Source organism: Ictidomys tridecemlineatus, chromosome 2 (genome assembly GCF_052094955.1).
Source record: "Ictidomys tridecemlineatus isolate mIctTri1 chromosome 2, mIctTri1.hap1, whole genome shotgun sequence".
Classification (NCBI taxonomy): Eukaryota; Metazoa; Chordata; class Mammalia; order Rodentia; family Sciuridae; genus Ictidomys; species Ictidomys tridecemlineatus.
The window spans coordinates 72,751,084-72,765,612 of record NC_135478.1 but is presented as its reverse complement, the minus strand read 5'-3'; the positions used below and the strand labels follow the sequence as shown (position 1 = coordinate 72,765,612).

Below are 14,529 nucleotides of genomic sequence, written 5' to 3'. Positions count from 1 at the left end.
TAGGAAAATAGGACAGACTATCAGGTATTGATAACCACCAAGGCTCTGACATGGGCCACACATGTACTCTCCCCATTTTTACAGAGAGAACTGAGGCTTAGATAGGCTTAGTCATTTTTCTAGAGCATATAGCCAAAGTGGTAGATAGTCTCTTCCACCCTGCTGCCACCACAACCATGGGAGGGGAATTGTTACCTGCTCCCTAATGGGCCCTTCTCCCCAAGACAGGTGAAATGTAACCAGGTTTGGATTAGGTGCAAACCTCTGCTTAGAGCACTTGGGCACATCTCTGCAGGCCCAATGTCCAGCACTTCCTCTGAAGCCCAGTGGGGACCTTTTCCAAATAATGCCCTACTCCCATTCCTCTCTACCATGCACCTGGTGAGCCATCTTACATCATCATTTAGTCCCTACATTGTGGTGCCATGACAGAGCTCAGAAAGATGTCTTTGCTTGGTACTGAGGATTGTGTGGGGACCCATGTTGCTGCCTTAACCGTAACTGTCTAAACAGAGCTGCTTCTGCCACTGGAGTCAGTTCATGCCAGCAGACATTTGTCACCTACTCTGTTCAAGGTAACAGAGGCGGCAAGATGACAACACAGAACCCATGACCTGTCTCCCAGTAACTCCCTGTCTAATGAAAAAGCAAGGAATTACTGGTGAGGGTACAGGACATGGACAGAGTGCTGGAGAAGACAAGGCAGAGAGGAATGGGAGTGGACCGTGGGGCCACATCTTGAAGGCAGGCCAGTGACAATGTCCAGGAAATGAGAGAGAGATTAAGCAAGAATCAGACTCAAAGAACACTGACCTGCAGGGCTGCCCTGGGCCAAGAATTATTCTGTAAGAAATCACTAGAAGCTTCTAAAATGTTCAGACCACCAAAGGGCTAGGTCATAAAAAACTAAAGCCAGGAGAGTTATAAGAATCATCTGCAGTCACAGGTCATGGCAGACAAGCTGCAGCAAGGATCTACTTTAGGAGAGACAGAAGGAAAAGCTCAGGTTTAAGGATGGAGACATGAGAGGGCATAGGCATCCAAGAAAATAATGATGCTGTGGGCAGCTATCACTAGGGCCTTGTAAACCCTGGAGAACATGGCTATTAATGGAACTGTTAGGCCAACAGCATGGGGTTTGAGCTGGGAGATCAGAAAGATGAGGAAGGTGAGGCAGAAGGAACAAAGGAGAGCTGAGAGGGTAGGTATCCAAGGAGATAGGAGACACTGTGGTCCTGGACCAAGCCAAGCTGGTCCAGCTGTGGCTGTGGTGAGACTGCTGTGGCTAGTACAAATGGAAGTGGAAGACATGGAAGGGGAAGGGGATCTGGACACAAGACCAGGGTTACAGGACCAAGTGTGATGAGGCAGGTCTGCTTCAGTTTCAGTGCTCTAGGTCCCAAAGCCTAGGAAGCCTGCATGGACAGAGTGTGTCTGTTGGCCCAGGGGACCCTGTTAGTTTCCAAACTGCATGGCTGTCAGGATGGGGGGGGTCACAGGCCCAGGAGAGCAGCATGGCCCAGGGGTCCTCCCAGCCTCTAACTCAGCCCTGTCCCCACAGCCACCTCAGGGGTCTGAGGCTTCAGGAAGGAGGGTCCTGCTATTTGGAAGGCCTAGGCTCCCTGCTTTTCAGACTCCTTGGGAAAATCCTGCTCCCAAGAGGGACTATAGTAAGTAAGCCCAGGTCTTTTGTCAGTACCCATCCCAAGGTTGAAGGTGGATGAATATGGGCTGTGTACCTCCACTTATGGGGAACCCCTGGGAGAATCTCATAGTTCTCCTTTGGTAACCCCCACTTACTGTCCCCACCTCCTGGCATTAAGGATTTGGGGAGAGCTGAACCATGTAGAAGCTAAAAGCAGAGAAAGGCTAACAATTCTCAACATATCTTCCCATGGGCATAGGCTAAGGGTGGGCTCACCACCCCTCTTAGGGGAAAGCCTGAGGGGATAAGGGGTCTGCTCCCATCTGCAGCTCCTAGCTGGTCTTCAGGTTCCTTGTGGGTGCATGTGTGAACACACGTATGCGTGAACACCTGTGAATTTGCATGTATAGTATGTCTGTCCATATGCTTCTTTTACCCCTTCTCTCCGACCCTCAGCTCCATTCTTCCTTTCCTCCTTCTGGCCTTCATGACTTTCTCTGGCCCTGCTTAGACCCAAGGGCAACTTTGGGAGCCTTTGAGGTCCCTTAGTCCTGCCTCCTTCACAGTTTTAAGAATTCCACGCTAGGCTGGACTAGGTGACTGCTTCTAGTGACCAAGAGTCTGAGCCCACCAGGCACCCATCCATTCACTGTACAGGGCCATAGCAGCTCACTCTGTTGGGTCAGAGTGCCTACAAAGTGAATTCCTATCATTCCTACTGTGATATCCTCTATGGGGGAACTGTACACAAAAGCCCAATCTTGAGTGCTGTCAACCACATGAAAGACTCTGTCCTCCAGCCTCCTGTAAAGTGTCTGCATCAGGACAGTGTCCCAGCCTGTCCAGCTAGTGCTGTGCCCCAGAGACTATGTGAGCATGTTGCAAAGTCAGGTAGCTTACCCAACAATTAAATTAGGACTAAAGGACATCCTCCCTCCTGCAGTAGACGTGTGAGATACCTTGCTCCCAGTAAGGCACATGGGATGCACTCAACTATTGTCACCAGCCTTCAGGCAACAGATCCATATCTGGAAAACCTCTCTTCTTTGGGGAAACTAATAGGACCAAAGAAAGTTTTTGAGAGACTTGTGGAAATAAGTTGGACTGGAGCATCATGGTCCTCTGGTGAGCAGAGAGTACCTAGAAATGAGCTTAGGTGGAGGGAAAAGGACAAGAACAAAGCAGGCACAGGACTGCCAGCCAGGGCCTGGCTTAGGTTTCATGGGTCCTCCCTATGGCTGCACATATGTATCACATGCTTCATCTTGTCCCAGCAACTTTCAAAGTAAGGACAGTAGGCCTAAGTTGAAAGATCTATCATTTAAATCTGGGACTCGTGTCTTTCTGATGCTTTAAGCACTTCCCTGGTCCCAAAACACTGCTCAGGGACAGAGTCATGGTTTATTGGCCTCAGGTGATCCACCATTCCTTATACTTAGTCATTCCTGCAATTGAAGGACTTGCATGTTATTTATAGTTCTCTCTTTTTAATGATGTCTAATTTGCATGCATTTATGAACCTCCTGACTTGGTTTAAGTGATAGGTCTTTGAACACGTCTTAGAAACCAGCTCAGTCTCTCTGCTTAGGCATTGGCATTGGGGGGGCCCTGTCCCAAGGACTCACTGAGGCCTCAAACTCTTGATTGTCTCCCTATAGGATGAGAAGGCACGCATTGAAGCACTGGGCGGCTTCGTGTCTTTCATGGACTGCTGGAGAGTCAATGGGACCCTGGCCGTCTCCAGAGCCATAGGTAAGGGTGATAACAGAAGTGGGCACAGGCAGAGGGAGGTTCCTGGATGCCCAGACCTGAAACTATGGCCAAGGGCTTACCCAGTGGTTTAGGATAAAGTGGCATTAAGGATTTGGGGAGGGCTGAACCATGTAGGAGCTAAAAGCAGAGAAAGGCTAACAATTCTCAATCTTCCCATGGGCATAAGCTAAGGGTGGGCTCACCACCCCTCTTAGGGGAAAGCCTGAGGATGCCAAAAAGGGTTTGTTTGCAAGAATTCTCCTTGACTTATGGTAGAATTAGCTGCCAATAAATCCCTAGTAAGTTGACAATATCTGAAGTCAAAAATGTGTTTAATGCAGCTAACTTAGCAAGCATCCTAGCTTAGCAATACAATCTACTGTTGGATTTCAGTTGTTTTCTGTCGATTATGGGGCTGACTGGAAGCTGCAGTTCACTGCTGCCAGCAGTACCAAAAGAATCAGACTATAGATCACTAACCCACAAAAGGAGCAAAATTCAAACTGCGAGGGCTGGGGTTGTGATTCAGTGGTAGAGTGCTCGCTCATCTAGCATGTTCGAGGTGCTGGGTTCAATACTCTATACCACATAAAAATAAATAAATGAGATAAAGGTATTGTGTTCAACTACAACTAAAAAATATATATTTAAAAAATTCAAACTGCAGGGTTTTTTTTTTTATTTGTATTGCTTTCACATCATTGTAAAGCCAAAAAAATCATAAGTTTAACCATCATACATCAGGGATCATCCATACTGTGTTTATGTTATCAGATTGTGACAGGTGTAGAAAAGATTTAAAAACTACAACTAAACACCTAAGAAATTTTCATCTCCCACCATAATTGCATTTTAAGTTATGTATTGTTAATTATTTTGTGTGTGTGTTTGTACATATATATATATAAATAAAATATTTATGTTTTAGCTATAAATGGATACAATACCTTTATTTTATTTATTTATTTTTACGTGGTGCTGAGGATCAAACCAAGTGCCTCACATGATCTAGGCAAGCACTCTACCACTGAGCCACAACCCCAGCCCTATATTGTTAAATCTTAATTAAAACAGATCCCCCCAAAGTCTAGTAGGAAACCTTTAAATATTTCTTTTTTTTTTGGAACTGGTGATTGAACTCAGGGGCACTCGACAACTGAGCCACATCCACAGTCCTATTTTGTATTTTATTTAGAGACAGGGTCTCTAAATAATTCTTAAGTGAGGTTACACACACACACATGATTCCTGTTTATCTTTTTGAAAAACACAGCAGTTTCTCATCCCATTTTCTCAGTATCCCATCACTGCTAGGTCTCAGTCTGGAGACCACACCTGGCCCTTTCAAGTACTTAAAAATCATTCCCTTCCCAGCTTATTCCCTGGAATTTGCCACTGGCCCCTCTCACCCTCCTGAAATGTCCTGTCCTTGGCAGATGAGGTAATAGCCCATCTTCATACTGCTGACGCCATTGTATCTCTGGACATACCAGGAGAGGGCCAGCAGGAGTAAAGAAAGCAACAAAAGCCCTGTCTGAGTGGAAATTGGGAAGATTGGGCTAAGTCATGGTCAGGGGATTTCAAGGAGGGCTAGAAACATTGGGATAGTTTGCATATGGGGGCTACAGATTTTGTGAGGACAGGTGGGCTCTGTACTCTCAGGGCTTGGGAGCAGTAACCAGCAATGAGGTTGGGGCCTAGGCAGAAGGAAAGAAGTAAGGTCCTCTGACAAACAGCTCTTCCTCCCTTGCCCAGGAGATATCTTCCAGAAGCCCTATGTGTCTGGGGAGGCAGATGCAGCCTCCTGGGAGCTGACAGGCTCTGAGGACTACCTGCTGCTTGCCTGTGATGGCTTCTTCGACGTCGTCTCCCACCAGGAAGTCACCAGCCTTGTCCACAACCACCTGGTGAGGCAGCAGGGATGCGGGCTTCATGTCGCCGAGGATCTGGTGGCTGCAGCCCGGGAGCGAGGCTCCCATGACAACATCACAGTCATGGTGGTCTTCCTCAGGGACCCCGAAGAGCTGCTGAAAAGCAAGATCCAGGGTGCAGGGGACTCCCTGGCAGATGTGAGAAGCCAGAACTTGCTCTCTGGTTTCTCAGAGCCTGAGACCAACACTCCACAGAGAAGTTAGGTGGTCTAGGGCCCCCATCATCCCATCCTGACCCCTCCCCCTCCATCCTTGTGATTCTCCCCCTTAGAGGCCTTAGGACCCAACAGGCGGTAGTCGTCAGAGGGTGCCCACCCATACAGCGCTTCCCCCAGTACCCCGAGCCGTTCATGGTGCGTGTTGCAGCCTGTCCTGGGTGGCACCCATAGAACTGCATCAGGCAGCTGGTATGTCTCAGAAGGAAACATAGGGGAAAGACCTCACCAAAGAGGATGGCCCTGGAAGTGAACCAGCTCTTTATCCCACCTCCCATCAGAGAAGGGGTAAGACCAGAGGCCATAAGCACCTGGTGGCAGCCCAATCAAAGACACAGGGTGTGTATGTGGAACAGCAAGCTGCACCTGCGCCTGGGACCCTCAGACAGATCCAGGAGCCTCAGACATCTTCAAGCATCCTGGGTCAGGCCCATTAGGCAGGGTGTCCAGCCCAGGTTTCTCATGGCTTCTCGCTATGGCTATGGCCTTGGCTGTGGCTGGGTATGACAGGCCCACAGGTCATGCCAGCTTCCAAGAGAAGAGAAAGTGGCCTTGCTGGAAAGAAAGGGGGCACCAGGGCTCTGGTTCACAGCAGCCATTAGGCAGCCTGTGATGTGCTAAGGCCTTCCAGGTCCTCTCTCTTCCCTTGAGCACCCTGAGGAGGTGGAGTTCAAAACCTTCGACATGACACACTTGTCTTTTGTGTAAGTTCAGATTTTATTCCAGGGAAAAGTCTGATCCAGAAGCAGTATTTCAGGTTTATCTTTGTTTTTTCAGTGCCAAGATGACCCACAGTGTCATATAATTTAAGCAGAGATTGGTGTTTATTTTACTTCTTAGAAAACTTAAGTATTTACTCTTTTTTTTTTAAACCTTTTTTTTGTGGAAACTTTTTTGTTGCAGTATTACTGAATTTTTTTCTAAATCAGGATTGAAATAGAAACTTTTCCAGGTGGTGTTAATAAGCCATTCAAGTGCCTTAAACAGCTTTGGGGGTAGATGAGAACTGCTCATCCCGCCATGGATCTTGATAGGTGTTTTGAAGTTCTCACAAAAGCAGCATTTGTTTTGTTAGGGAGTCATGATTTTTAGCTAGACATCCTTCTGGAAGAGTTCTTTTGCCTCTTTGTAATACCAAGCACCCTTAGGAGCCTCCCTGAGATGACTGGCAGGAGCCACGGCTACTGTGGGACCACTCCCAGACCACAGGGCTCTGGGATCCCAGGTGACATCTGTCTCTTACCCCCTGGCCCCAACCACAGGCAGAGGAACTTTATTGCTATTTGACTGGAATGTTCCAGAATATCTTTGTGTATTTGTAATCACATAGGTTTCTTTGGTATAAACAATTAAGAGGGTCTGGCAAACCTGGAGACAGCCCAGGGTCTCCAGCTTTGGCTAAAGGCAGTGGGAATGCTGTTGGCACTCTGACAGCACCAGCCACAGCTCCTCATCTGGCTTCTGTGACTGGTACCCTCCCCTGCTGGGCTCTGCCCTATAGCCTGAACAGCCATGAGAGATTCCCACATTCCCTAGAACATCTGGAGAGTGAGGCTCATATGCGATGATACTTAGGTGCCTAAAAGAGCTCACATAGTATGTGTAGGGGCAAAAGTGGCAGGACTGGTAAGGAAGCCAGGCAGAGGGCAGGGACACTAGGGGTACAGAGAGGGTTGAACAACTTAGGCCCTTCAGAAGTAGCCTCAGTGGGAAGAAATAAGTGATGAGCAGGGCTGCTCCAGCAGAGGCTAGCAGGTCCAAGGAGCAATGGATGGTTCAGCCAATGCTTATAGAAGTGGCAAAAGGAGGTTTGGCTATGAGGTCCCTTCAGTGATAATCAGTGTCCACCTGAAGACAGCAGGGCCCCAGAAATGTCTGCACAGCTGTGCTCAGATTGCCTTGGCCCTTCTCTCAGTTCACAGAATGGATTCAAGAGTCGCCCACCCAAGACAGGTCTACTGTCCACAGGAAGGAAGAGAGCCAACCTTGGTAGAGCATGCAGTTGCATGCTCAGTGTTCACCCCTAGTCCCAGAGCAGGGATGAAGGTCTTAAACCATGCGGTCAGTGCCTTGCTCAAGGTCCCCTGATAGAAAGCATCTTAAACATTGTTATTCAGAGAATGGTTGGTCACCAACAATGATCAGGTATTGCTTAACTTGAAGGCCCTGTTGCCTTCTGAGGGCCAGAAATCAGAACCCCTTGTGCCCTCAGCTCAAGGCTGAACAAGATGCTGGGATGTAGCATCCCACATCCATGCTAGCGTCCTGCCCTGGCGGTGACCTGACAGAAAGAGGGAGCTATTGCTTCTCTTTTTCCCTATTCTTTTGATAATCTTATTCTGTTCATTTTGCCAAGAGTGGAGTTTCTCCCTTGAGGGGTTTAGACCACAACCATTTGGTGGTATGATTCATACTGTGGTCTGAGTCTCTACTAGATGTCCTCTTAGCTCAACAGAGAGGAAACCCCTTCCCCAGGATTGTCTGAGCACCTCCCACTACCCTGAGCCAGGCTGTCCTGCCATGGCAATGTCCAAGCCCCTGCCTGGCAGAAGTCTGGAGTAAACATTGAGAGCTGCTCCATCCTTACCTTGGGACCAAGGGAGGCTTTGTTCTCCTGTCAGGGACTGGCCTTACACCAACTCCTAGGTGATGGAAAGCCCTTCCATCTTGACTGGGGCTGGACCAGAAGTCACCAGGTATCTTTAGCTTCCTAGATTCCTGGGCCACCTCCTTTTGGGGCCTTAGTCCCAAGAGGGATGCTGGTCTGAAAAATCCAAATCCTTCTCAAGTTTCAGCTTTACCACCAGCTCACTCTATGAGCTGAACAAGTTGTTGCATCTCTCTGGGCCTCAGTTTCCCTTTTGTAAGACACAAAGGTTGCACAGTGTCTGGAATGACTTCAACTTTTGGAATCCTGGAAGCTCAGGGGCTACTCAAGGTGAGCCTAGTGGGCCTGGGGAAGATGCACTAATACCAGTGCAGAGGACCCCTCCCCCACAGCCAGCAGGAACCAGTGATTAAGTATTATTAGTGTCTATTCTTAAAATTAAGTGGGTTGGAAAAGAATCGAGTTACAGATGCCAGCACCTTATATGGAATACAAAAGCTGGAGAAACCAAACCCTGCTTTTACAGGTAAGGCTGACTCCCAGCTGAGGCCTGCAGGGGTTGTAGGTGTAGGAAGGGCAGGAGGCCACAGCTACACTCTCAAGGGTGTTCTGGTCAAAATCCAAGATAGGAAGTGGGTATATTTTAGGGAGCATAGGGATACAGTATGGGCAGGGCAGCCAATGGAGTCTCAGGCCCTCTGAGAGAGTAACAGGCTTCCTGAGATTTGAGGTCAGCCTTGGATGAGCCCCTGCCATTGACCATGGTCTGGCTCCTCCTGCCCTCTCTGGGGTCAGCATGCAGCCCCAGTCCTCACCCTCTCCCCTGCTGTGGCAAGTTTGGCATCCCTGCTACCTCAGCAGTATTCCCAGGGCTGGAAGGACAGCTCTGGCCTTTCCTAGGCCTGGTCCTGACCCAAACTATATGGAAGCCAGGTAGGCCTGTGTAAAATAAGCTGTTTCTGATTTGATTCTGCCTCCGTAGTCCAAAGGGGGCAGCCCCTGGAGTCCTGTGCTTTTGCCGAGACTCCACAGCTTTGCCAAATGCGCCGAGCTTTGCCATTCACGTGCCATGTGGGCCTTGCCAAGGGTTTATCTGTGCACACCTCAGGGGGCTTCCTGGGAGTTGTGTTCTTGTGTGACAGGGAGTCTTGTTCCAAGACATAACGACTGTTTCCCCTGGTCTTAGGGACAAGTCCCAAGGTGAAAAGGCCAGAAGGGTGGTCTCTTCCCAGGGACCCACCATGCTGAAGTGTCAATAAACTATGAATTCTGAGACTCTTTGTCTCCTGAGTTGTGCTTTCTTTTCTACCTCTTAATACCATTAATAATGGAAATCCAGGGTATGTTTAAAAGCTCCTGAGGTGTTGGGAAATTGTCTACAAATCTTGAGAAGCATCCCTTTTAGCCAACCCAGCCTGCTTTTCATCCCTGAGGCTTCAAGACCACTCCCACCACCAGCAGAAGGGTTGTGGGAAAGGGTTGAGGCCCAGGACATTAGGGAGTCCCGGGAGCACCTGGTGACTCCAGGAACCATACTTCACTACCAAGGATGAGACCATCCCAGCATGTCAGACTTGGACCCACAGGTGGCTATATGCCTTCATAATACCTCCTAAAATATTCAGGGGAAAAATCAAAGCACTAAGCATTTCTTCTGCCTCCATTACTATTGCCTGCCTGCCACTCTACCCTTTGTATTGCAGGGCTGCCCTGGCCACTCCCACCAGGGCTAGCTGCATGCCTGCAGCAGGACCTCCCACGTAGGGCAAGGACAGAAGCATAGTCAACAGACTTGGGTTACTTAGTAGGGAGCCAGGTTTGCAGCTGGGGCTAAAGAGAAAAAGCCCAGAAGGAAGTCCCAAGAAGACTTCACTACTAATGGTTCCTGAGGGGCAAGATTCTCTCTCTCAATTCAGTGAATATACTTCAAGAATGTTTTTATAGCTGCGTGCAGTGGCACACACCTGTAATCTCAGTGTTTCTGGAGGCGGAGGCAGGAGAATCCAAGAGTTCAAAGCCAGCCTCAGTGAGACCCTGTCTCTAAATAAAATACAAAAAAAGGGCTGTGTATGTGACTCAGTAGTCAAGTGCCCTTGAGTTCAATCCCCCCCCCCAAAAAAAATGCTTTTAAGAAAAGATCCAGGAAGATCAACCAGCAGCAAAAAGGAGGGTTTTGGTAAGGAACTGGGAATGGCCAGGCAGCTCCAGTGATTTGGGAGAGCTGGGCTGATTTGGAGATATAGCCTGGGTAGCCCCCTCCCCACAGGAGGCTTTAGGTGGTAGGCTGTTAGACTTTAAGGGAATCACAGGGCCCACCAGCTTGCCACAATTTGCTCCAGATATGTGGTCCCCAACCATCCAGCCCAGACTTCAATAACCTCCCTTACTTCCCAGTCAGCAAACAGCCAGATTTAGTACCCTAGACTCCCTGAAGGGCTGACTCCCACAAAGGCCCCCAGTGCAGTGCACATGTGCAAAGTCCAAGGCTGTGGCCCTCAGAGTGCATGAAACTGCTCTTTGAGACCAACTTCAGTTGCTTCTCAGTGCCTTCAGGGGATCAATACTGTCATTTCAAATCAAGATGACTCTGAGATGTAACCACTCATAGGACTTTGTCATCCAGCCCTTTGGCAGACTTCAGTCTGGTATCTGCTACACTGTTCCCAGCCTTGGAATGAGGAATGACAAGGCAGACCACTGAGTAGTCCACCGAGTAGTCCACCAAGTGCTCCCCGGCTACAGGGCCACTAATGGAGTCTGAGCCTGAAGTCTTCAAAAGTTGAACTTTTCAGAGTCCCTGACTCTGTAGCTCCTGCCATTTAGTCTTTCTTTCCTTTCTCCAGCAAGAACCACAGGAAGCAGATGAGCAGTCAGCAAGGAGATCTCTTCCTGTGCTCCTGGCCAAGCTTGGCCCTCAAAAGGACATGGAAAACATCAAAAATGCCTCCACGGCATCACAGCCCCAGAATTGCTCTGAACTGCTCCCCAAAATGGAGCACGTGTGCCTTCCAGTTCATTGGAGAAAGCTCTCCTAGGCCTGCTGTGTTCCTTCCTTTCCTCAGCCCTGTCCTGGACTCTGTCTTTGCCTAGGGGCCTTCCAGCCTTGTCTGTTTGATTTCTCCTATCCCTTCCCAAATTACTCTGGAGTGTCCTCTTCTGCTCCAAGTAGCACCTTCTGCCCACAGCTGAGGCCTCTGATGCTTCAGACCACACTGCAAGGAAGGCAGTTTTACCTACCTCCATTGTACCACAAAGAGAGGGGTGGGGGCAATCCTTGGAAACGCAGGGAAACTAGCCCAGAAAGAAATTCTGCCAGGATACAGGCCTTGGGTTTCCAACCAGGCTCTGCTCCCACCCAGCACCACCCACTCATCCATCTGTCCTCCCACTCCTCTACCCACTCAGCTCCTGCAAAGTCTCCTTCTTAAGTATATGCTGTCTTATTATTCCTTAATGAATTGTCTCATGTTTCTGAATCTCCAGATGGTGGCTCCATTCTCCTCCCACCCCTCACTTTCATGGAGCTTGAAGCCCTTTCTCAGGGCCACTGGGTCGGGGTAAAAGAAGCCTGAGGAACCACTAAGGGTACATTGAACAGATGGGGCCTGAAGCTGCCTGGTAGCTGAATGTGATTCACCCATAAATCCAGGCCATTGTGATGGCAGATGGGGTTGGGGAGGCATGAATTAGGTTTTCTGTCAGGAGGGGGACAGCTAAGTCCACAGAGAGATTAAGCTACAGAGTCAGTTAGGGTGGTCAGGACTGGGATTCACATCCACCAAATTGGGGCTTCAGCCTGGGGAAAGGAACCTGAAATCCAAGTCCACCGGACTATGGCAAGGTTGGGGCAAAGCAAGGGAAAGAGTCAGGAATCCCTACTGGAAGGGCTGATGCCTAACCTGCCCCCCAGAGTTTCCTCAAGAGACCCAGCTGGCTTGCCTGGGGCAGAGCCCAGCTCTGAACCAATCAAAGACAGGTCAAAGAGAGATCCTCAACTAGAGCTCTCAACTAGAGCACATGAAAACTTAGGTTTTTCTTCTAGAACTTCAATCATTGGAGTCCTTGATTTATGGGTGGCTCCAGGGAAAGGACTAGGTACAGCCCCCTCGGAGCCAGTTCTGAGGATTTGCTCAACCCCAGTAAAATATCCAGGACAGGTGCCAGGCCTAGAAGCATCACAGGGGGCACTGGTGGCCCTAATGCCCATCCAGGCGGGCCCCTGTTCAAACCACTGTCCTGGTTAGTCATTCCCACCACAGTGGAAGAGACCTACACCTCACTCATCCTACAATCCCAGCAGGCTCAAAATGCCCACCTCAGGGCCCACTCCCTCCCTTTACCCAGATCTTATCTAGGTCACTTCTCATCCCAAGGATTTGATGATTTATGTCCACACCCTTATGGAAACCACATGCAGCTGTGTGGGCACAGTGGTGCACACCTGTAATCCCAGCTGCTCAGGAGGCTGAGGCAGGAGGATTGAGAGTTCAGAGCCAGCCTCACCAATGGCGAGGAGCTAAGCAACTCAGTGAGACCCTATCTCTAAATAAAATACAAAATAAGGTTAGGGATGTGGCTCAATGGTCGAGTGCCCCTGATCAATGCCCAGTACCCGAAAAAAAAAAAAAAAAGAAAGAAAAGAAAACTACATGCACTCCAGCACCATGCAGTATTGCTTCAAAGCATTATCTAGACAGTTGCCATTACATGAATTTTTTTTTTGTACCAGGGATTGAACCCTGGGGCACTTAACCACTGAGCCACATCTCCAGGTCCTTTTGTTTTTTGAGATAGGGACTCACTAAGTTGATGAGGCTAACTTTGAACTTTCGATCCTCCTGCCTCAGCCTCCTGAGTCACTGGAATTACAGGCGTGCACTGTCGTGCCTGGCAAGTATTTCAAATGATTAAAGTATGTTCTGCATTTCTTCTCAGCAATGCCAGATATCGAAACCAGGGCCATATATGGAGTTGTATGTGTGTGTGTGTGTTATTTCTTTTTTACTATAATTATTAGTACATATTAGTTATACAAAACTGGGTTTCATTGTGACAGTTTCATACGAGCACATGATGTACTTTGATCACATCCACCCGCTCTATTTCACTTTCACTCTTTTCTTCTCCCCCAGTCCTGTTCCCCTTCCCTGATCATCCTCTTTCTGCTTTCATGTTGTCCTTTTTGTTTTTTCAGATTCCACTATATTTCTGCATTTATGAAATTATAAAAATAATATTACAATAGGACAAACCTTGGAAAAGAGGAAAGACAAGATTTAGTTTTGAGCTTAGGACAAAATAATCGAGGTCAGGGCTGGGGGTGTAGCTCAGTGGTAGACGTATGGTAATACTGTGGTCAATCCCCAGCACCAAAAACAAAGCAAAAAAGGTCATGGTGTTTAAAAATGCAATATAAAGCTGGATGCTATGGCACATGCCTATAATCCCAGCAACTCGAGAAGCTGAGGCAGAAGGATCACAAATTCAAGGCCAGCCTAGCAACTTAGCAAGGCCCTAAGCAACTTAGCAAAACCCTGGCTCTAAATAAATAAAAAATAAAGTGTTGGGGATGGAACTCAGTGGTAAAGCACCCCTGGGTTCAACCTCCAATACCAGATAAAATAAAATGTACAATTTAGTGCTGAGTATGGTGGCACATATTTATAGCCCCAGCAGAAGGATCTTTTGAGCCCAGGAGTTCAAGGACAGCCTGGGCTATGGTAGTGAAACCCTATCTCATCAGAGGTGTTGGGGAGGGGAAGGGAGAACTTCTTTGGGTCTGGTTGGTAGATGCTTGCATGAGGCCACAGATTCAGTCACCAGCCACACACACAAAAAAAGAAAGAAAGAATCAATGTCCTATAAAATATAGTAATGAAACAGATCCACCAGTCAACAACAAAACAATGTTACCAATAATATTGAAGATTCTCAAGCGCTCACCCACTTGCTTGTCCATCCTCTTCACCCCAGTGACCAATATCCTAAATGTTTAGATTCATCTTTTTTAAAAAATATATATCTTTATTTTATTTATTTATTTTTATGCAGTGCTGAGGATCGAACCCAGGGCCTCTCACGTACTAGGCGAGTGCTCTACTGCTAAGCCACAACCTCAGCCCTAGATTCATTTAAGGAGGATTTCTTTTTTTTTTTTTTTTTTTAAGAGAGAGTGAGAGAGGAGGGGGGGGAGAGGGAGAGAGAGAGAGAGAGAGAGAGAATTTTTAATATTTATTTTTAAGTTCTCAGCGGACACAACATCTTTGTTGGTATGTGGTGCTGAGGATCGAACCCGGGCCACACGCATGCCAGGCGAGCACGCTACCACTTGAGCCACATCCCCAGCCCCAAGGAAGATTTCTTTATAGATTTATCTTG

At 48.2% G+C, this 14,529-nt stretch overlaps 1 protein-coding gene across 3 annotated transcripts in view; it reads left to right on the top strand.

The window, feature by feature from the left end:
- The window catches only part of Ppm1f (protein phosphatase, Mg2+/Mn2+ dependent 1F), a 29,898-nt gene extending 20,472 nt beyond the window's left edge, over positions 1-9,426 (top strand). For all 3 annotated transcript variants that reach the window (XM_013362514.4, XM_005334478.5, XM_078038848.1), the window contains 2 exons: positions 3,304-3,397; positions 5,153-9,426. In XM_013362514.4, coding sequence (XP_013217968.1) covers positions 3,304-3,397; positions 5,153-5,532 — 474 coding nt within the window. In that variant the 3' untranslated portion in view covers positions 5,533-9,426. The remainder of the gene's footprint in view (positions 1-3,303; positions 3,398-5,152) is intronic.
- The last annotated feature ends 5,103 nt before the right edge of the window (positions 9,427-14,529 follow it).